Below are 23,085 nucleotides of genomic sequence, written 5' to 3'. Positions count from 1 at the left end.
TGCTTTCCACTGTCATTAGTAGAATCCTACAACTATCCATCTTCTTAATTAGATAAAGCAAGATGATTCTATTTTCATATTTGGTTCTGTCTCTGTGTTCCAGTAAGGGTTCTGTCTGTGTTCCAGTAAGGGTTCTGTTTGTGTGTTCCAGTAAGGGTTCTGTTTGTGTGTTCCAGTAAGGGTTCTGTTTGTGTGTTTCAGTAAGGGTTCTGTCTTTCTGTGTGTTCCAGTAAGGGTTCTGTCTGTCTGTGTGTTCCAGTAAGGGTTCTGTCTGTCTGTGTGTTCCAGTAAGGGTTCTGTCTGTCTGTGTGTTCCAGTAAGGGTTCTGTCTGTCTGTGTGTTCCAGTAAGGGTTCTGTCTGTCTGTGTGTTCCAGTAAGGGTTCTGTCTGTGTTCCAGGAAGGGGGAGGAGATCTATCACCAGCTGAGGGAACTTGGTGCGTCTCTGGACTGGAGCAGAGCCTGCTTCACCATGGATCCAGTAAGACAGTACTATTACACTACATTGTCACAGACTCACTGGCCTTGTGGTTAGAATGTCCGCCCTGAGATTGGATGGTTGGGAGTTCGATCCCCAGCCAAGTCTTACCAGAGACTGTAAAAATGGGACCCTATGAGTCTCTGCTCAGCACTCAGCATTAAGGAAATAGATTGGAGATACGGCCCTGTCCAGGGGGTGTACTGTACATCAAGTTACCTCACGCTACAGAAACAGGAGATAGACTAGTGTCCTGTTCAGGGGGTGTACATCACACTACAGAAACAGGAGATAGACTAGTGTCCTGTCCAGGGGGTGTACATCACACTACAGAAACAGGAGATAGACTAGTGTCCTGTCCAGGGGTTGTTCATCACACTACAGAAACAGGAGATATTCTAGTGTCCTGTTCAGGGGGTGTACATCACGCTACAGAAACAGGAGATAGACTAGTGTCCTGTTCAGGGGGTGTACATCACGCTACAGAAACAGGAGATAGACTAGTGTCCTGTTCAGAGATGATAGATGATAGACTAACCTCTATATCAGAGATGATAGACTAACCTCTCTATCAGAGATGGCAGACTAACCTCTATATCAGAGATGATAGAGATGATGTAGCGTGTACATCACGCTACAGAAACAGGAGATAGACTAGTGTCCTGTTCAGGGGGTGTACATCACACTACAGAAACAGGAGATAGACTAGTGTCCTGTTCAGGGGGTGTACATCACGCTACAGAAACAGGAGATAGACTAGTGTCCTGTTCAGGGGGTGTACATCACACTACAGAAACAGGAGATAGACTAGTGTCCTGTTCAGGGGGTGTACATCACACTACAGAAACAGGAGATAGACTAGTGTCCTGTTCAGGGGGTGTACACCACACTACAGAAACAGGAGATAGACTAGTGTCCTGTTCAGGGGGTGTACACCACACTACAGAAACAGGAGATAGACTAGTGTCCTGTTCAGGGGGTGTACATCACACTACAGAAACAGGAGATAGACTAGTGTCCTGTTCAGGGGGTGTACATCACACTACAGAAACAGGAGATAGACTAGTGTCCTGTTCAGGGGGTGTACATCACGCTACAGAAACAGGAGATAGACTAGTGTCCTGTTCAGGGGTTGTTCATCACACTACAGAAACAGGAGATAGACTAGTGTCCTGTTCAGGGGGTGTACATCACACTACAGAAACAGGAGATAGACTAGTGTCCTGTTCAGGGGGTGTACATCACACTACAGAAACAGGAGATAGACTAGTGTCCTGTTCAGGGGGTGTACATCACACTACAGAAACAGGAGATAGACTAGTGTCCTGTTCAGGGGTTGTTCATCATGCTACAGAAACAGGAGATAGACTAGTGTCCTGTTCAGGGGGTGTACATCACACTACAGAAACAGGAGATAGACTAGTGTCCTGTTCAGGGGGTGTACATCACGCTACAGAAACAGGAGATAGACTAGTGTCCTGTCCAGGGGTTGTTCATCATGCTACAGAAACAGAAAGCAAGTCAAGTCTACTTATATACCACACTGTTATAGTATTGTTATTGTAGTATGTTATGTTATTGTACTATTAGTAACATGATGTCATTATCACATACACTAGTATGTTATGTTATTGTCCGTTCTACTATCATCTGCTCAGCTCTTTCTTCCTGTGTGTGTGTCTTTGTACCTTTTGTGTGTGGTGTGTGTGTGTGTTTGTACCTTTTGTGTTTGGGTATTTTCAGGGCTTCAGCAGTGCTGTGACCGAGGCCTTTGTAAGGCTGTGTGATTCTGGTCTGATCTATCGCTCTGAGGGCCTGGTCAACTGGAGCTGTGCTCTGGAGTCTGCCATCTCTGATATAGAGGTTAGTCTATCACCTCTGATATAGAGGTTAGTCTATCACCTCTGATATAGAGGTTAGTCTATCACCTCTGATATAGAGGTTAGTCTATCATCTCTGATATAGAGGTTAGTCTATCATCTCTGATATAGAGGTTAGTCTATCATCTCTGATATAGAGGTTAGTCTATCATCTCTGATATAGAGGTTAGTCTATCATCTCTGATATAGAGGTTAGTCTATCATCTCTGATATAGAGGTTAGTCTATCATCTCTGATATAGAGGTTAGTCTATCATCTCTGATATAGAGGTTAGTCTATCATCTCTGATATAGAGGTTAGTCTATCATCTCTGATATAGAGGTTAGTCTATCATCTCTGATATAGAGGTTAGTCTATCATCTCTGATATAGAGGTTAGTCTATCATCTCTGATATAGAGGTTAGTCTATCATCTCTGATATAGAGGTTAGTCTATCACCTCCGATACAGAGGTTAGTCTATCACCTCCGATACAGAGGTTAGTCTATCATCTCTGATATAGAGGTTAGTCTATCATCTCTGATATAGAGGTTAGTCTGCCATCTCTGATATAGAGGTTAGTCTATCATCTCTGATATAGAGGTTAGTCTATCATCTCTATTAGATGAGACCCTCTACTCTCATAGTGTTAGCATGTCACTTTAGCAACAACATCATCTTTGCTATGTGCTACAGAACATGATGTACAGTTTCAGTTTGTACAATTTGTCTGCAGTTAAAAACAATTTTATTTTCAAATTGTTAACTTGAGAGGGTGAATCATCGTGGTGTTTTAAATGAGAGGTGTGTATATTTATATGAGAGGTGTGTATATTTATATGAGAGGTGTGTATATTTATATGAGAGGTGTGTATATTTATATGAGAGGTGTGTATATTTATATGAGAGGTGTGTATATTTACATGAGAGGTGTGTGTATTTATATGAGAGGTGTGTGTGTATTTATATGAGAGGTGTGTGTGTATTTATATGAGAGGCGTGTATATTGATATGAGAGGTGTGTGTATTTATATGAGAGGCGTGTGTATTTATATGAGGCGTGTGTATATTTATATGAGAAGTGTGTATATTTATATGAGAGGTGTGTATATTTATATGAGAGGTGTGTGTATTTATATGAGAGGTGTGTGTATTTATATGAGAGGTGTGTGTATTTATATGAGAGGTGTGTATATTTATATGAGAGGTGTGTGTATTTATATGAGAGGTGTGTGTATTTATATGAGGTGTGTATATTTATATGAGAGGTGTGTGTATTTATATGAGAGGTGTGTGTATTTATATGAGAGGTGTGTATATTTATATGAGAGGTGTGTGTATTTATGAGAGGTGTGTGTATTTATGAGAGGTGTGTATATTTATATGAGAGGTGTGTATATTTATATGAGAGGTGTGTATATTTATATGAGAGGTGTGTATATTGATATGAGAGGTGTGTATATTGATATGAGAGGTGTGTATATTGATATGAGAGGTGTGTATATTGATATGAGAGGTGTGTATATTTATGAGAGAGGTGTGTATATTTATGAGAGAGGTGTGTATATTTATATGAGAGGTGTGTGTATTTATATGAGAGTTGTGTGTATTTATATGAGAGTTGTGTGTATTTATATGAGAGTTGTGTGTATTTATATGAGAGTTGTGTGTATATTTATATGAGAGGTGTGTATATTTATATGAGAGGTGTGTATATTTATATGAGAGGTGTGTATATTGATATGAGAGGTGTGTATATTGATATGAGAGGTGTGTATGAGGTGTGTATATTGATATGAGAGGTGTGTGTATTTATATGAGAGGTGTGTATATTTATATGAGAGGTGTGTATATTGATATGAGAGGTGTGTATATTGATATGAGAGGTATGTATATTGATATGAGAGGTGTGTGTATTTATATGAGAGGTGTGTATATTTATATGAGAGGTGTGTATATTTATATGAGAAGTGTGTATATTTATATGAGAGGTGTGTATGAGAGGTGTGTATATTTATGAGAGGTGTGTATATTTATATGAGAGGTGTGTATGAGAGGTGTGTATATTTATATGAGAGGTGTGTATATTTATATGAGAGGTGTGTATATTTATATGAGAAGTGTGTATATTTATATGAGAGGTGTGTATGAGAGGTGTGTATATTGATATGAGAGGTGTGTATATTGATATGAGAGGTGTGTATATTTATATGAGAGGTGTGTGTATTTATATGAGAGGTGTGTATGAGAGGTGTGTATGAGAGGTGTGTGTATTTATATGAGAGGTGTGTATATTTATATGAGAGGTGTGTGTATTTATATGAGAGGTGTGTATATTTATATGAGGTGTGTGTATTTATATGAGAGTTGTGTGTATTTATATGAGAGTTGTGTGTATTTATATGAGAGGTGTGTGTATTTATGAGAGGTGTGTGTATATTTATATGAGAGGTGTGTGTATATTTATGAGAGGTGTGTATATTTATGAGAGGTGTGTATATTTATATGAGAGGTGTGTATATTGATATGAGAGGTGTGTGTATTTATATGAGAGGTGTGTGTATTTATATGAGAGGTGTGTATATTGATATGAGAGGTGTGTATATTGATATGAGAGGTGTGTATATTGATATGAGAGGTGTGTGTATTTATATGAGAGGTGTGTATATTTATATGAGAGGTGTGTATATTTATATGAGAAGTGTGTATATTTATATGAGAGGTGTGTATGAGAGGTGTGTATATTTATATGAGAGGTGTGTATATTTATATGAGAGGTGTGTATGAGAGGTGTGTATATTGATATGAGAGGTGTGTGTATTTATATGAGAGGTGTGTATATTTATATGAGAGGTGTGTATATTGATATGAGAGGTGTGTATATTGATATGAGAGGTGTGTATATTGATATGAGAGGTGTGTGTATTTATATGAGAGGTGTGTATATTTATATGAGAAGTGTGTATATTTATATGAGAGGTGTGTATGAGAGGTGTGTATATTTATATGAGAGGTGTGTATATTTATATGAGAAGTGTGTATATTTATATGAGAGGTGTGTATGAGAGGTGTGTATATTTATATGAGAGGTGTGTATATTTATATGAGAGGTGTGTATATTTATATGAGAGGTGTGTATATTTATATGAGAGGTGTGTGTATTTATATGAGAGGTGTGTATGAGAGGTGTGTATGAGAGGTGTGTATATTTATATGAGGTGTGTATATTTATGAGAGAGGTGTGTATATTTATATGAGAGGTGTGTATATTTATATGAGGTGTGTGTATTTATATGAGAGTTGTGTGTATTTATATGAGAGGTGTGTGTATTGATATGAGAGGTGTGTATATTGATATGAGAGGTGTGTGTATTTATATGAGAGGTGTGTATATTTATATGAGAGGTGTGTATATTTATATGAGAGGTGTGTGTATTTATATGAGAGTTGTGTGTATTTATATGAGAGGTGTGTGTATTTATATGAGAGGTGTGTGTATTTATATGAGAGGTGTGTGTATATTTATATGAGAGGTGTGTGTATATTTATATGAGAGGTGTGTATATTTATATGAGAGGTGTGTATATTTATATGAGAGGTGTGTATGAGAGGTGTGTATATTGATATGAGAGGTGTGTGTATTTATATGAGAGGTGTGTATATTGATATGAGAGGTGTGTATATTGATATGAGAGGTGTGTATATTGATATGAGAGGTGTGTGTATTTATATGAGAGGTGTGTATATTTATATGAGAGGTGTGTATATTTATATGAGAAGTGTGTATATTTATATGAGAGGTGTGTATATTGATATGAGAGGTGTGTATATTGATATGAGAGGTGTGTGTATTGATATGAGAGGTGTGTATATTTATATGAGAGGTGTGTATATTTATATGAGAAGTGTGTATATTTATATGAGAGGTGTGTATATTGATATGAGAGGTGTGTATGTTTATATGAGAGGTGTGTATGTTTATATGAGAGGTGTGTATGTTTATATGAGAGGTGTGTATGTTTATATGAGAGGTGTGTATGTTTATATGAGAGGTGTGTATATTTATATGAGAGGTGTGTATATTTATATGAGAGGTGTGTATATTTATATGAGAGGTGTGTATATTTATATGAGACGTGTGTATATTTATATGAGAGGTGTGTGTATTTATATGAGAGGTGTGTATATTTATATGAGAGGTGTGTGTATTTATATGAGAGGTGTGTATATTGATATGAGAGGTGTGTATATTGATATGAGAGGTGTGTGTATTTATATGAGAGGTGTGTGTATTTATATGAGAGGTGTGTATATTGATATGAGAGGTGTGTATATTGATATGAGAGGTGTGTATATTTATATGAGAGGTGTGTGTGTATTTATATGAGAGGTGTGTTGACGCTGCCTGCAGGTTGACTCGAAGCAGCTGTCTGGCAGAACCCTGTTGTCTGTTCCTGGCTACCAGAACAGGGTGGAGTTTGGGACCATGGTCACCTTTAGCTACCCTATAGACGGCCAGGGTGAGTGGTTGGTTCTGAGTCCCAAATGGCACCCTATTTAGGACCTCTGGTCTAAAGTAGTGCACTGTGTAGGGAATAGGGTGCCATTTGGGATGTAATCTTAGTATCTGGGTCGTGATCTTCCTGTATGTCTGCTGTTCTCTGGGATTTCTCCCATCTTTCCTGTTGTTTATACTCTCTCTTTCTCTTTATTAGATGGAGAGGTGGCGGTGTCGACCACTCGTCCTGAGACCATGTTGGGAGATGTGGCCATCGCTGTGCATCCTGAGGACCCTCGATATCAGGCTAGTATACTACAGATTAAATCCTGAGGACCCTCAATATCAGGCTAGTATACTACAGATTAAATCCTGAGGACCCTCAATATCAGGCTAGTATACTACAGATTAAATCCTGAGGACCCTCGATATCAGGTTTCAGATTAAAATGATTTACCCATACACGTTTGGCGTCAGACCTTCTAGTCAAACACAGAAAATGTATCTTTATTGTACCACTGTGTATGATTTACTAGTTGTCTTTTAGCTGGGACTTCTTCTAAGTGTTTCACTACTATTTGTCTTGCAGGCAGTTCATGGTAAACAGTGCAGACACCCATTCACTGACCGACTCTTACCCATCATCACTGACACTATGGTGGACATGGAGCTGGGTACAGGTACAGGAACGGGCTTGATGCTCTGACTGGATAATGATCTGATGGAATTTGAACAGCAATGCGTCAGGAACAAGCTAGTTATGCTAAGAACTTGGTTTAATCTGGGGTGGGGAAACTGGCTCCACAGTATATATTATAATTCAGAAATGTTCACAAGTTGTTCACTGTTTTCACAAGAGACAGACTGACACATTTTCTGTTTTGACTGATGTCAGTGTTATTACTAAACAAAGATTCTTCTGAAAGACATTCCTCCTTGTCTGTCCTGTCCGTCTGTCTGTCTCTCTCTTTGTCTGTCTCTGTCTGTGTTTCCCAGGTGCTGTAAAGGTTACTCCAGCACACGACCACACTGACTTCCTGCTTTCCCAGCGGCACTCTCTTCCTCGCCTCACTGTGATTGGAGGAGATGGCACAATGACCCCTCTCTGTGGCCAATGGCTGGAGGTACACTATCTCATCCAGAGATTGTTGTTGTCAGTTTCTGTTCTGTCTGGCAGTTATCTGAGAGATATCTAACCTTTCCCTCCATCACACTGCTCTTCTCAGGGAGTGAAGCGTTTTGATGCCAGAGAACAAGTGATCGATGCACTGACAGAGAAGATGCTGTTCAGAGGGAGAAGGGATCATGCCATGTCTTTACCTGTCTGCAGGTAGAGATTCACTGTCTACATCTATACATGTCTTTACCTGTCTGCAGGTAGAGATTCACTGTGTCTACATCTATACATGTCTTTACCTGTCTGCAGGTAGAGATTCACTGTGTCTACATCTATACATGTCTTTACCTGTCTGCAGGTAGAGATTCACTGTGTCTACATCTATACATGTCTTTACCTGTCTGCAGGTAGAGATTCACTGTGTCTACATCTATACATGTCTTTACCTGTCTGCAGGTAGAGATTCACTGTGTCTACATCTATACATGTCTTTACCTGTCTGCAGGTAGAGATTCACTGTGTCTACATCTATACATGTCTTTACCTGTCTGCAGGTAGAGATTCACTGTGTCTACATCTATACATGTCTTTACCTGTCTGCAGGTAGAGATTCACTGTGTCTACATCTATACATGTCTTTACCTGTCTGCAGGTAGAGATTCACTGTGTCTACATCTATACATGTCTTTACCTGTCTGCAGGTAGAGATTCACTGTGTCTACATCTATACATGTCTTTACCTGTCTGCAGGTAGAGATTCACTGTGTCTACATCTATACATGTCTTTACCTGTCTGCAGGTAGAGATTCACTGTGTCTACATCTATACATGTCTTTACCTGTCTGCAGGTAGAGATTCACTGTGTCTACATCTATACATGTCTTTACCTGTCTGCAGGTAGAGATTCACTGTGTCTACATCTATACATGTCTTTACCTGTCTGCAGGTAGAGATTCACTGTGTCTACATCTATACATGTCTTTACCTGTCTGCAGGTAGAGATTCACTGTGTCTACATCTATACATGTCTTTACCTGTCTGCAGGTAGAGATTCACTGTGTCTACATCTATACATGTCTTTACCTGTCTGCAGGTAGAGATTCACTGTGTCTACATCTATACATGTCTTTACCTGTCTGCAGGGAGACATTCACTGGGCTATGATGTCTCATTCAGTGGGCTATGATGCAATGATATATAGTCTGGGAATCAACATATGAAAAGACATTCACTGTGTCTACATCTTTACATGTCTGTTCCCTCTCTCTTGAGACAGAAATGGTGTTCGAATCACATAATGTAGTGCCCTAATAAATCAAATCCAGATTATGGGATAAATTAAAAACATGATTCTTTTTGCAGTGAAAGACAATATGTTTACAATGAAATACAGGACAGATAGTTTTTTTTCCACAGAGGAAAGTGAATGAATCATCACACTCAGAATTGCTGGCCAGAAGGAATCATTTCTGTCAGTTATCCCAGAACCTGTTTTGATTTAGTCAGTAATGTAATATGTGTACAGATGAGATATGGGTTAGATGTAGGTTACCTGCTGTTCATCAAGAACGCCCATCTCCTGCAATTTCACATAGAAATACAATCAGTTACCCAAAATGAACTGAGTAACACGCCAGGGTAACACGCCAGGGTAACACGCCAGGGTAACACGCCAGGGTAACACGCCAGGGTAACAGGTCAGGGTAACACGCCAGGGTAACACGCCAGGGTAACACGCCAGGGTAACACGCCAGGGTAACAGGTCAGGGTAACACGCCAGGGTAACACGCCAGGGTAACACGCCAGGGTAACACGCCAGGGTAACACGCCAGGGTAACACGCCAGGGTAACACGTCAGGGTAACACGCCAGGGTAACACGCCAGAGTAACACGCCAGGGTAACACGCCAGGGTAACACGCCAGGGTAACACGCCAGGGTAACACGCCAGGGTAACACGTCAGGATCGTCAGCATCTTGTTTACCATCCTACTGAGCTCACCATAGTGTAAAGGCCACACCCAGTTACTATGGTAAAGCTATTTTGTGTTATTCTGCTAAATATTTCTCTTGTCCTCTTTCCCCGTCCTATGTGTCAGTCGCTCTGGGGATGTCATCGAACCTCTTTTGAAGAAGCAGTGGTTTGTGCGTTGTGGAGAGATGGCCCAGAGAGCCATACAGGTGATTGGACTATCTCTTTGTGTTGTAGTATTTGCTGTAGGTCACCTCAGCCTGTCTGCTTAAGTGGCACCCTATTCCCTACATAGTGCACTGCTTTTAACCACTGCCCTGTGTAGGTGAGAGGGTCTGTGTAGGTGAGAGGGTCTGTGTAGGTGAGAGGGTCTGTGTAGGTGAGAGGGTCTGTGTAGGTGAGAGGGTCTGTGTAGGTGAGAGGGTCTGTGTAGGTGAGAGGGTCTGTGTAGGTGAGAGGGTCTGTGTAGGTCAGATGGTCTGTGTGGGTGAGAGGGTCTGTGTGGGTGAGAGGGTCTGTGTGGGTGAGAGGGTCTGTGTGGGTGAGAGGGTCTGTGTGGGTGAGAGGGTCTGTGTAGGTGAGAGGGTCTGTGTAGGTGAGAGGGTCTGTGTAGGTGAGAGGGTCTGTGTAGGTGAGAGGGTCTGTGTAGGTGAGAGGGTCTGTGTAGGTGAGAGGGTCTGTGTGGGTGAGAGGGTCTGTGTGGGTGAGAGGGTCTGTGTGGGTGAGAGGGTCTGTGTGGGTGAGAGGGTCTGTGTGGGTGAGAGGGTCTGTGTAGGTGAGAGGGTCTGTGTAGGTGAGAGGGTCTGTGTAGGTGAGAGGGTCTGTGTAGGTCAGATGGTCTGTGTGGGTCAGATGGTCTGTGTGGGTGAGAGGGTCTGTGTGGGTGAGAGGGTCTGTTTATCATTTGAACATGTCAATGAAGAAGATGTAATGCATGGCACTGACTCTTCTCTCTCCTCTTTCTCTCCTCCTCTCTCTCTCTCTGTGTCTGTCTGTCCCTCTCTCTCCCTCTCTCTGCGTCTGTCTCTCCCTCTCTCCCTCTGTCTGTCCCTCTCTCTCTGCGTCTGTCTGTCCCTCTCTGTGTGTGTGTCTCTCTCTCTCTCTCTCTCTGTGTCTCTCTCTCCCTCTCTCTGTGTCTCTCTCTCCCTCTCTCTGTGTCTCTCTCTCCCTCTCTCTGTATCTCTCTGTATCTCTCTCTCCCTCTCTGTCCCTCTCTCTCTCCCTCTCTCTGTCTGTCCCTCTCTCTCCCTCTCTCTGTGTCTGTCTCTCTCTCCCTCTCTCTGTCTGTCCCTCTCTCTCCCTCTCTCGGTGTCTCTCTCTCCTCTCCCTCAGGCAGTAGATGAGGGACAGTTAGAGATCATTCCTCACTTCTACACCAAAACATGGAGTAGCTGGCTGTCCAACATCAGGTCAGTAGAGTGGAGAAAGTATTACTTTTCTAAATATCACAGGTTCCTCCCAAAAAACCTTCCAACTAGGATGTCAGCCAGATTTATATTCCAAACGGAATTTATATTCCAAACTGAACTGAACAATAGTGTGACGTGTGAGAGAAGCAACAACAAGTCCGTTTGTTTGTCTTCCTGCTGGACTAGCTGACGTCTGTGCTGAGCGACACCAGGCCCTGACATCTTCATTGTTTTATTGTTGCTCTTTGACCCCTGGTTTTATTAAAATAGTCCTTGTTATGACTTATGTGGTTTTAACAATGTGATGCCTGTTTGTGTTTTCCACGTCAGTGATTGGTGCATTTCCAGGCAGCTTTGGTGGGGTCATCAGATTCCAGCCTATCGAGTGACTCTCCCAGATTCTACTGACACTCAGGAGGTGCATTGCATGTTTCAAGCCGGATGTCACACTCTCACAGTCACACTTATCAACGGTCATATTTCTGTATTGTAAACAACATTATTTATTGTGTGTGTTATTTCCCTCAGGAGTTCTGGGTCTGGGGCCGGAGTGAGGAGGAGGCCAGAGAGCGGGCTGCTGGAAAATATGGAGTGACAGCTGACACCATTACACTGACTCAGGGTGACTGCTGACACCATTACACTGACTCAGGGTGACTGCTGACACCATTACACTGACACCATTACACTGACACCATTACACTGACTCAGGGTGACTGCTGACACCATTACACTGACTCGGGGTGACTGCTGACACCATTCCACTGACTCGGGGTGACTGCTGACACCATTCCACTGACTCGGGGTGACTGCTGACACCATTCCACTGACTCGGGGTGACTGCTGACACCATTCCACTGTCTCGGGGTGACTGCTGACACCATTCCACTGACTCGGGGTGACTGCTGACACCATTCCACTGACTCGGGGTGACTGCTGACACCATTCCACTGACTCGGGGTGACTGCTGACACCATTCCACTGACTCGGGGTGACTGCTGACACCATTACACTGACTCGGGGTGACTGCTGACACCATTACACTGACTCGGGGTGACTGCTGACACCATTACACTGACTCGGGGTGACTGCTGACACCATTACACTGACTCGGGGTGACTGCTGACACCATTACACTGACTCGGGGTGACCGCTGACACCATTACACTGACTCGGGGTGACTGCTGACACCATTACACTGATACCATTACACTGACTCGGGGTGACTGCTGACACCATTACACTGACTCGGGGTGACTGCTGACACCATTACACTGACTCGGGGTGACTCACCTTAATAAGATCTGCTGTCACATAAACACATTGAATTGTTTGTAGCACAACAATGACTCAGAGTCCCTGTGGTGCAACACCATCACAAGCCTGTTGTGTTGTGAGAGTATTGTTTGTTTTCTATTGGCTCATTTACGCCCTCTCTCTCTCCTCTTACTCTCTCCATGTCAGACCCTGATGTATTGGACACCTGGTTCTCCTCAGGGCTCTTCCCCTTTGCCATGTTGGGCTGGCCACAGCAGGTACTTGACTTGCACCCCCCCATATGGGTCACTTTTCACAAACAAAGAAAATACTGTGTCCCAAATGGCACCTTGTTCCCCATAGGGATCTGGTCAAAAATAGTGCACTATGTAGGGAATAGGGTTCCATAGGGCTCTGGTCTAAAGTAGTGCACTATATAGGGAATAGAGTGCCTTTTCAGGCATCCAATGTATTGCCTAGGACTCATGACATCAACCACTAAAATATGCCCCATATAGTGCCTAGTTCCTCTTACTTGACGTGTTGTGTCCCTTACAAATATGCCCCCACAGACAAGTGACCTGAGGCAATTCTACCCCAACACTATCCTGGAAACAGGAAGTGACCTCATCTTCTTCTGGGTGGCCAGGATGGTGATGCTTGGCACAGAACTGACTGGGCAGCTGCCCTTCAAACAGGTAGATAACACCTCATAACATCCAGTCCAGACGAACTGCACAAATCACAACGGGGTCTGATATTAACGACAACGGGGTCTGATATTAACGACAACGGGGTCTGATATTAACGACAACGGGGTCTGATATTAACGACAACGGGGTCTGACATTAACGACAACGGGGTCTGACATTAACGACAACGGGGTCTGATATTAACGACAACGGGGTCTGATATTAACGACAACGGGGTCTGATATTAACGACAACGGGGTCTGATATTAACGACAACGGGGTCTGACATTAACGACAACGGGGTCTGACATTAACGACAACGGGGTCTGACATTAACGACAACGGGGTCTGACATTAACGACAACGGGGTCTGATATTAACGACAACAGGGTCTGATATTAACGACAACAGGGTCTGATATTAACGACAACGGGGTCTGATATTAACGACAACAGGGTCTGATATTAACGACAACGGGGTCTGATATTAACGACAACAGGGTCTGATATTAACAGTGTTTGATAACAACAACAACAGTGTCTGATAAAGTATAAATTAGAGCCCCTATTCTTACTCTCCCTCTCTGTCTCCCTCCCCATCTCTCTATTCCTCTCTCTTTCACTCTCTCTCTCTCTCTTTCTCCCAGGTGCTCCTCCACTCTCTGGTGAGGGATAAGCATGGCAGGAAGATGAGTAAATCTCTGGGAAATGTCATCGACCCTTTAGATGTTATCTCTGGCATCTCTCTGGAGGTACACACACAGTCAGACCTGTCTGGCCGGGAGACAGAGGACTTGTTAGGAGTAACGACAGAGGACTTGTTAGGAGTAACGACAGAGGACTTGTTAGGAGTAACGACAGAGGACTTGTTAGGAGTAACGACAGAGGACGTGTTAGGAGTAACGACAGAGGACGTGTTAGGGGTAACGACAGAGGACGTGTTAGGGGTAACGACAGAGGACGTGTTAGGGGTAACGACAGAGGACGTGTTAGGAGTAACGACAGAGGACGTGTTAGGAGTAACGACAGAGGACGTGTTAGGAGTAACGACAGAGGACGTGTTAGGAGTAACGACAGAGGACGTGTTAGGAGTAACGACAGAGGACGTGTTAGGAGTAACGACAGAGGACTTGTTAGGAGTAACGACAGAGGACGTGTTAGGAGTAACGACAGAGGACGTGTTAGGGGTAACGACAGAGGACGTGTTAGGGGTAACGACAGAGGACGTGTTAGGGGTAACGACAGAGGACGTGTTAGGGGTAACGACAGAGGACGTGTTAGGAGTAACGACAGAGGACGTGTTAGGAGTAACGACAGAGGACGTGTTAGGAGTAACGACAGAGGACGTGTTAGGAGTAACGACAGAGGACGTGTTAGGAGTAACGACAGAGGACGTGTTAGGAGTAACGACAGAGGACTTGTTAGGAGTAACGACAGAGGACGTGTTAGGAGTAACGACAGAGGACTTGTTAGGAGTAACGACAGAGGACTTGTCAGGAGTAACGACAGAGGACGTGTTAGGAGTAACGACAGAGGACTTGTTAGAAGTAACGACAGAGGACTTGTCAGGAGTAACGACAGAGGACGTGTTAGGGGTAACGACAGAGGACGTGTTAGGGGTAACGACAGAGGACGTGTTAGGGGTAACGACAGAGGACGTGTTAGGGGTAACGACAGAGGACGTGTTAGGAGTAACGACAGAGGACGTGTTAGGAGTAACGACAGAGGACGTGTTAGGAGTAACGACAGAGGACGTGTTAGGAGTAACGACAGAGGACGTGTTAGGAGTAACGACAGAGGACGTGTTAGGAGTAACGACAGAGGACGTGTTAGGAGTAACGACAGAGGACGTGTTAGGAGTAACGACAGAGGACGTGTTAGGAGTAACGACAGAGGACGTGTTAGGAGTAACGACAGAGGACGTGTTAGGAGTAACGACAGAGGACGTGTTAGGAGTAACGACAGAGGACGTGTTAGGAGTAACGACAGAGGACGTGTTAGGAGTAACGACAGAGGACGTGTTAGGAGTAACGACAGAGGACGTGTTAGGAGTAACGACAGAGGACGTGTTAGGAGTAACGACAGAGGACGTGTTAGGAGTAACGACAGAGGACGTGTTAGGAGTAACGACAGAGGACGTGTTAGGAGTAACGACAGAGGACGTGTTAGGAGTAACGACAGAGGACGTGTTAGGAGTAACGACAGAGGACGTGTTAGGAGTAACGACAGAGGACGTGTTAGGAGTAACGACAGAGGACGTGTTAGGAGTAACGACAGAGGACGTGTTAGGAGTAACGACAGAGGACGTGTTAGGGGTAACGACAGAGGACGTGTTAGGGGTAACGACAGAGGACGTGTTAGGGGTAACGACAGAGGACGTGTTAGGGGTAACGACAGAGGACGTGTTAGGGGTAACGACAGAGGACGTGTTAGGGGTAACGACAGAGGACTTGTCAGGGGTAACGACAGAGGACGTGTTAGGAGTAACGACAGAGGACTTGTCAGGGGTAACGACAGAGGACGTGTTAGGAGTAACGACAGAGGACTTGTCAGGGGTAACGACAGAGGACTTGTCAGGGGTAACGACAGAGGACGTGTTAGGGGTAACGACAGAGGACGTGTTAGGGGTAACGACAGAGGACGTGTTAGGGGTAACGACAGAGGACTTGTTAGGGGTAACGACAGAGGACTTGTTAGGGGTAACGACAGAGGACGTGTCAGGGGTAACGACAGAGGACGTGTCAGGGGTAACGACAGAGGACGTGTCAGGGGTAACGACAGAGGACGTGTCAGGGGTAACGACAGAGGACGTGTCAGGGGTAACGACAGAGGACTTGTCAGGGGTAACGACAGAGGACTTGTCAGGGGTAACGACAGAGGACTTGTTAGGGGTAACGACAGAGGACTTGTTAGGGGTAACGACAGAGGACTTGTTAGGGGTAACGACAGAGGACGTGTTAGGGGTAACGACAGAGGACGTGTTAGGGGTAACGACAGAGGACGTGTTAGGAGTAACGACAGAGGACGTGTTAGGAGTAACGACAGAGGACGTGTTAGGAGTAACGACAGAGGACGTGTTAGGAGTAACGACAGAGGACTTGTCAGGAGTAACGACAGAGGACGTGTCAGGAGTAACGACAGAGGACGTGTCAGGGGTAACGACAGAGGACGTGTCAGGGGTAACGACAGAGGACGTGTTAGGGGTAACGACAGAGGACGTGTTAGGGGTAACGACAGAGGACGTGTTAGGGGTAACGACAGAGGACGTGTTAGGGGTAACGACAGAGGACGTGTTAGGGGTAACGACAGAGGACTTGTCAGGGGTAACGACAGAGGACGTGTCAGGGGTAACGACAGAGGACGCGTCAGGGGTAACGACAGAGGACGCGTCAGGGGTAACGACAGAGGACGCGTCAGGGGTAACGACAGAGGACGCGTCAGGGGTAACGACAGAGGACGCGTCAGGGGTAACGACAGAGGACGTGTCAGGGGTAACGACAGAGGACGTGTCAGGGGTAACGACAGAGGACGTGTCAGGGGTAACGACAGAGGACGTGTCAGGGGTAACGACAGAGGACGTGTCAGGGGTAACGACAGAGGACGTGTCAGGGGTAACGACAGAGGACGTGTCAGGGGTAACGACAGAGGACGTGTCAGGGGTAACGACAGAGGACGTGTCAGGGGTAACGACAGAGGACGTGTCAGGGGTAACGACAGAGGACGTGTCAGGGGTAACGACAGAGGACGTGTCAGGGGTAACGACAGAGGACGTGTCAGGGGTAACGACAGAGGACGTGTTAGGGGTAACGACAGAGGACGTGTTAGGGGTAACGACAGAGGACGTGTTAGGGGTAACGACAGAGGACGTGTAGGTAGGACGTGTTAGGGGTAACGACAGAGGACGTGTTAGGAGGTAACGACAGAGGACGTGTTAGGAGTAACGACAGAGGACGTGTTAGGAGTAACGACAGAGGACGTGTTAGGAGTAACGACAGAGGACGTGTTAGGGAGTAACGACAGAGGACGTGTTAGGGGTAACGACAGAGGACGTGTTAGGGGTAACGACAGAGGACGTGTTAGGGGTAACGACAGAGGACGTGTTAGGGGTAACGACAGAGGACGTGTTAGGGGTAACGACAGAGGACGTGTTAGGGGTAACGACAGAGGACGTGTTAGGGGTAACGACAGAGGACGTGTTAGGGGTAACGACAGAGGACGTGTTAGGGGTAACGACAGAGGACGTGTTAGGGGTAACGACAGAGGACGTGTTAGGGGTAACGACAGAGGACGTGTTAGGAGTAACGACAGAGGACGTGTTAGGAGTAACGACAGAGGACGTGTTAGGAGTAACGACAGAGGACGTGTTAGGAGTAACGACAGAGGACGTGTTAGGAGTAACGACAGAGGACGTGTTAGGAGTAACGACAGAGGACGTGTTAGGAGTAACGACAGAGGACGTGTTAGGAGTAACGACAGAGGACGTGTTAGGAGTAACGACAGAGGACGTGTTAGGAGTAACGACAGAGGACGTGTTAGGAGTAACGACAGAGGACGTGTTAGGAGTAACGACAGAGGACGTGTTAGGAGTAACGACAGAGGACGTGTTAGGAGTAACGACAGAGGACGTGTTAGGAGTAACGACAGAGGACGTGTTAGGAGTAACGACAGAGGACGTGTTAGGGGTAACGACAGAGGACGTGTTAGGGGTAACGACAGAGGACGTGTTAGGGGTAACGACAGAGGACGTGTTAGGGGTAACGACAGAGGACGTGTTAGGGGTAACGACAGAGGACGTGTTAGGGGTAACGACAGAGGACGTGTTAGGGGTAACGACAGAGGACGTGTTAGGGGTAACGACAGAGGACGTGTTAGGGGTAACGACAGAGGACGTGTTAGGGGTAACGACAGAGGACGTGTTAGGGGTAACGACAGAGGACTTGTCAGGGGTAACGACAGAGGACGTGTTAGGAGTAACGACAGAGGACGTGTTAGGAGTAACGACAGAGGACTTGTCAGGAGTAACGACAGAGGACGTGTTAGGAGTAACGACAGAGGACTTGTCAGGAGTAACGACAGAGGACTTGTCAGGGGTAACGACAGAGGACGTGTTAGGGGTAACGACAGAGGACGTGTTAGGGGTAACGACAGAGGACGTGTTAGGGGTAACGACAGAGGACTTGTTAGGGGTAACGACAGAGGACTTGTTAGGGGTAACGACAGAGGACGTGTCAGGGGTAACGACAGAGGACGTGTCAGGGGTAACGACAGAGGACGTGTCAGGGGTAACGACAGAGGACTTGTCAGGGGTAACGACAGAGGACTTGTCAGGGGTAACGACAGAGGACTTGTCAGGGGTAACGACAGAGGACTTTTAGGAGGACTTAGGGGTAACGACAGAGGACTTGTTAGGGGTAACGACAGAGGACGTGTTAGGGGTAACGACAGAGGACGTGTTAGGGGTAACGACAGAGGACGTGTTAGGGGTAACGACAGAGGACGTGTTAGGGAGTAACGACAGAGGACGTGTTAGGAGTAACGACAGAGGACGTGTTAGGAGTAACGACAGAGGACGTGTTAGGAGTAACGACAGAGGACGTGTTAGGAGTAACGACAGAGGACGTGTCAGGAGTAACGACAGAGGACTTGTCAGGAGTAACGACAGAGGACGTGTCAGGAGTAACGACAGAGGACGTGTCAGGGGTAACGACAGAGGACGTGTCAGGGGTAACGACAGAGGACGTGTCAGGGGTAACGACAGAGGACGTGTTAGGGGTAACGACAGAGGACGTGTTAGGGGTAACGACAGAGGACGTGTTAGGGGTAACGACAGAGGACGTGTTAGGGGTAACGACAGAGGACGTGTTAGGGGTAACGACAGAGGACGTGTTAGGGGTAACGACAGAGGACGTGTTAGGGGTAACGACAGAGGACGTGTTAGGGGTAACGACAGAGGACGTGTTAGGGGTAACGACAGAGGACGTGTTAGGGGTAACGACAGAGGACTTGTCAGGGGTAACGACAGAGGACGTGTCAGGGGTAACGACAGAGGACGTGTCAGGGGTAACGACAGAGGACGTGTCAGGGGTAACGACAGAGGACGTGTCAGGGGTAACGACAGAGGACGTGTCAGGGGTAACGACAGAGGACGTGTCAGGGGTAACGACAGAGGACGTGTCAGGGGTAACGACAGAGGACGTGTCAGGGGTAACGACAGAGGACGTGTCAGGGGTAACGACAGAGGACGTGTCAGGGGTAACGACAGAGGACGTGTTAGGGGTAACGACAGAGGACGTGTTAGGGGTAACGACAGAGGACGTGTTAGGGGTAACGACAGAGGACGTGTTAGGGGTAACGACAGAGGACGTGTTAGGGGTAACGACAGAGGACGTGTTAGGGGTAACGACAGAGGACGTGTTAGGGGTAACGACAGAGGACGTGTTAGGGGTAACGACAGAGGACGTGTTAGGGGTACGACAGAGGACGTGTTAGGAGTAACGACAGAGGACGTGTTAGGAGTTACGACAGAGGACGTGTTAGGAGTAACGACAGAGGACGTGTTAGGAGTAACGACAGAGGACGTGTTAGGAGTAACGACAGAGGACGTGTTAGGGGTAACGACAGAGGACGTGTTAGGGGTAACGACAGAGGACGTGTTAGGGGTAACGACAGAGGACGTGTTAGGGGTAACGACAGAGGACGTGTTAGGGGTAACGACAGAGGACGTGTTAGGGGTAACGACAGAGGACGTGTTAGGGGTAACGACAGAGGACGTGTTAGGGGTAACGACAGAGGACGTGTTAGGGGTAACGACAGAGGACGTGTTAGGGGTAACGACAGAGGACGTGTTAGGGGTAACGACAGAGGACTTGTCAGGGGTAACGACAGAGGACTTGTCAGGAGTAACGACAGAGGACTTGTCAGGAGTAACGACAGAGGACGTGTTAGGAGTAACGACAGAGGACGTGTCAGGAGTAACGACAGAGGACTTGTCAGGAGTAACGACAGAGGACGTGTCAGGAGTAACGACAGAGGACGTGTCAGGAGTAACGACAGAGGACTTGTCAGGAGTAACGACAGAGGACTTGTCAGGGGTAACGACAGAGGACTTGTCAGGGGTAACGACAGAGGACTTGTCAGGGGTAACGACAGAGGACGTGTCAGGGGTAACGACAGAGGACGTGTCAGGGGTAACGACAGAGGACGTGTCAGGGGTAACGACAGAGGACGTGTCAGGGGTAACGACAGAGGACGTGTCAGGGGTAACGACAGAGGACGTGTCAGGGGTAACGACAGAGGACGTGTCAGGGGTAACGACAGAGGACGTGTCAGGGGTAACGACAGAGGACGTGTCAGGGGTAACGACAGAGGACGTGTCAGGGGTAACGACAGAGGACGTGTTAGGGGTAACGACAGAGGACGTGTTAGGGGTAACGACAGAGGACGTGTTAGGGGTAACGACAGAGGACGTGTTAGGGGTAACGACAGAGGACGTGTTAGGGGTAACGACAGAGGACGTGTTAGGGGTAACGACAGAGGACGTGTCAGGGGTAACGACAGAGGACGTGTCAGGGGTAACGACAGAGGACGTGTCAGGGGTAACGACAGAGGACGTGTCAGGGGTAACGACAGAGGACGTGTCAGGGGTAACGACAGAGGACGTGTCAGGAGTAACGACAGAGGACGTGTCAGGAGTAACGACAGAGGACGTGTCAGGAGTAACGACAGAGGACGTGTCAGGAGTAACGACAGAGGACGTGTCAGGAGTAACGACAGAGGACGTGTCAGGAGTAACGACAGAGGACGTGTCAGGAGTAACGACAGAGGACGTGTTAGGAGTAACGACAGAGGACGTGTTAGGAGTAACGACAGAGGACTTGTTAGGAGTAACGACATCTATTAGAACACTAAATCATGGTGGTGGAAGGACATTACTGCCACAGAATTGATCATCTTGGGCTGTAAAAAGAACAGAGAGGGAGAGAAGGGTGAGGAGAGGAGAGGAGAGTAGAGGATGTCTTGCTGCAGTGGAAATATGCTCTTGGCAATCTGCCCTGTAGTGGAGCTCTCCCATTCTAATATTTTACTGAGCATGAGATTAAAAAGTAATGACATATTACAAAAGCTCACTGTCCTAACTCTCTCTCTCCTACTATTTATGTCTTCTCTCTCCCTCTTCTCCCTCTCTCTCTCTTTCTCTCCCACTATTTATGTCTTCTCTCTCCTATCTCTCTCTCTTTCTCTCCCACTATTTATGTCTTCTCTCTCCTATCTCTCTCTCTTTCTCTCCCACTATTTATGTCTTCTCTCTCCTATCTCTCTCTCTTTCTCTCCCACTATTTATGTCTTCTCTCTCCTATCTCTCTCTCTTTCTCTCCCACTATTTATGTCTTCTCTCTCCTATCTCTCTCTCTTTCTCTCCCACTATTTATGTCTTCTCTCTCCTATCTCTCGCTCTCTTTCTCTCCCACTATGTATGTCTTCTCTCTCCTATCTCTCGCTCTCTCTCTCCCGCTATTTATGTCTTCTCTCTCCTATCTCTCGCTCTCTCTCTCCCGCTATTTATGTCTTCTCTCTCCTATCTCTCGCCTTCTTTCTCTCCCACTATTTATGTCTTCTCTCTCCTATCTCTCTCTCTCTCTCTCCCACTATGTATGTCTTCTCTCTCCTATCTCTCGCTCTCTCTCTCCCGCTATTTATGTCTTCTCTCTCCTATCTCTCGCTCTCTCTCTCCCACTATTTATGTCTTCTCTCTCCTATCTCTCTCTCTTTCTCTCCCACTATTTATGTCTTCTCTCTCCTATCTCTCTCTCTTTCTCTCCCACTATGTATGTCTTCTCTCTCCTATCTCTCTCTCTTTCTCTCCCACTATTTATGTCTTCTCTCCTATCTCTCTCTCTTTCTCTCCCACTATTTATGTCTTCTCTCTCCTATCTCTCTCTCTTTCTCTCCCACTATGTATGTCTTCTCTCTCCTATCTCTCTCTCTTTCTCTCCCACTATTTATGTCTTCTCTCTCCTATCTCTCTCTCTTTCTCTCCCACTATTTATGTCTTCTCTCTCCTATCTCTCTCTCTTTCTCTCCCACTATGTATGTCTTCTCTCTCCTATCTCTCTCTCTTTCTCTCCCACTATTTATGTCTTCTCTCTCCTATCTCTCTCTCTTTCTCTCCCACTATGTATGTCTTCTCTCTCCTATCTCTCTCTCTTTCTCTCCCACTATTTATGTCTTCTCTCTCCTATCTCTCTCTCTTTCTCTCCCACTATGTATGTCTTCTCTCTCCTATCTCTCTCTCTTTCTCTCCCACTATTTATGTCTTCTCTCTCCTATCTCTCTCTCTTTCTCTCCCACTATTTATGTCTTCTCTCTCCTATCTCTCGCTCTCTCTCTCCCGCTATTTATGTCTTCTCTCTCCTATCTCTCTCTCTTTCTCTCCCGCTATTTATGTATTCTCTCTCCTATCTCTCTCTCTCCCACTATGTATGTCTTCTCTCTCCTATCTCTCTTCCACTATTTATGTCTTCTCTCACTCTCTCTCAAATTCAATTCAAGGGGCTTTATTGGCATGGGAAACATATTTACATTGCCAAAGCAAGTTGAGTAAATAATAAACAAAAGTGAAATAAACAAAATATGAACAGTAAACATTACAATCCAAAAGAATGAAGACATTTCAAATGTCATATTATGTATATATACAGTGTTGTAAAGATGTGCAAATAGTTATTAAAGTACAGAAGGGAAAATAAATTAACATAATATGGGTTGTATTTACAATGGTGTTTGTTCTTCAATGTTTGACCTTTTCTTG

General features: G+C 45.7%; 1 protein-coding gene across 3 annotated transcripts in view; it reads left to right on the top strand.

The window, feature by feature from the left end:
• The window catches only part of vars2 (valyl-tRNA synthetase 2, mitochondrial), a 38,057-nt gene that overhangs the window by 2,692 nt on the left and 12,280 nt on the right, over positions 1 to 23,085 (top strand). For all 3 annotated transcript variants that reach the window (XM_038966458.1, XM_038966457.1, XM_038966456.1), the window contains exons 8-21: positions 399 to 480; positions 2,221 to 2,340; positions 6,747 to 6,855; positions 7,051 to 7,139; positions 7,423 to 7,513; positions 7,830 to 7,957; positions 8,060 to 8,163; positions 10,048 to 10,129; positions 11,253 to 11,329; positions 11,660 to 11,747; positions 11,858 to 11,951; positions 12,794 to 12,864; positions 13,159 to 13,284; positions 13,925 to 14,029. In XM_038966458.1, coding sequence (XP_038822386.1) covers positions 399 to 480; positions 2,221 to 2,340; positions 6,747 to 6,855; positions 7,051 to 7,139; positions 7,423 to 7,513; positions 7,830 to 7,957; positions 8,060 to 8,163; positions 10,048 to 10,129; positions 11,253 to 11,329; positions 11,660 to 11,747; positions 11,858 to 11,951; positions 12,794 to 12,864; positions 13,159 to 13,284; positions 13,925 to 14,029 — 1,366 coding nt within the window. The remainder of the gene's footprint in view (positions 1 to 398; positions 481 to 2,220; positions 2,341 to 6,746; positions 6,856 to 7,050; positions 7,140 to 7,422; positions 7,514 to 7,829; positions 7,958 to 8,059; positions 8,164 to 10,047; positions 10,130 to 11,252; positions 11,330 to 11,659; positions 11,748 to 11,857; positions 11,952 to 12,793; positions 12,865 to 13,158; positions 13,285 to 13,924; positions 14,030 to 23,085) is intronic.

The sequence above is a fragment of the Salvelinus namaycush genome, chromosome 27, assembly GCF_016432855.1.
Source record: "Salvelinus namaycush isolate Seneca chromosome 27, SaNama_1.0, whole genome shotgun sequence".
NCBI lineage: Eukaryota > Metazoa > Chordata > Actinopteri > Salmoniformes > Salmonidae > Salvelinus > Salvelinus namaycush.
Note: the sequence above shows the minus strand (reverse complement) of the source record. Positions and strands in the feature narration are given on the sequence as shown.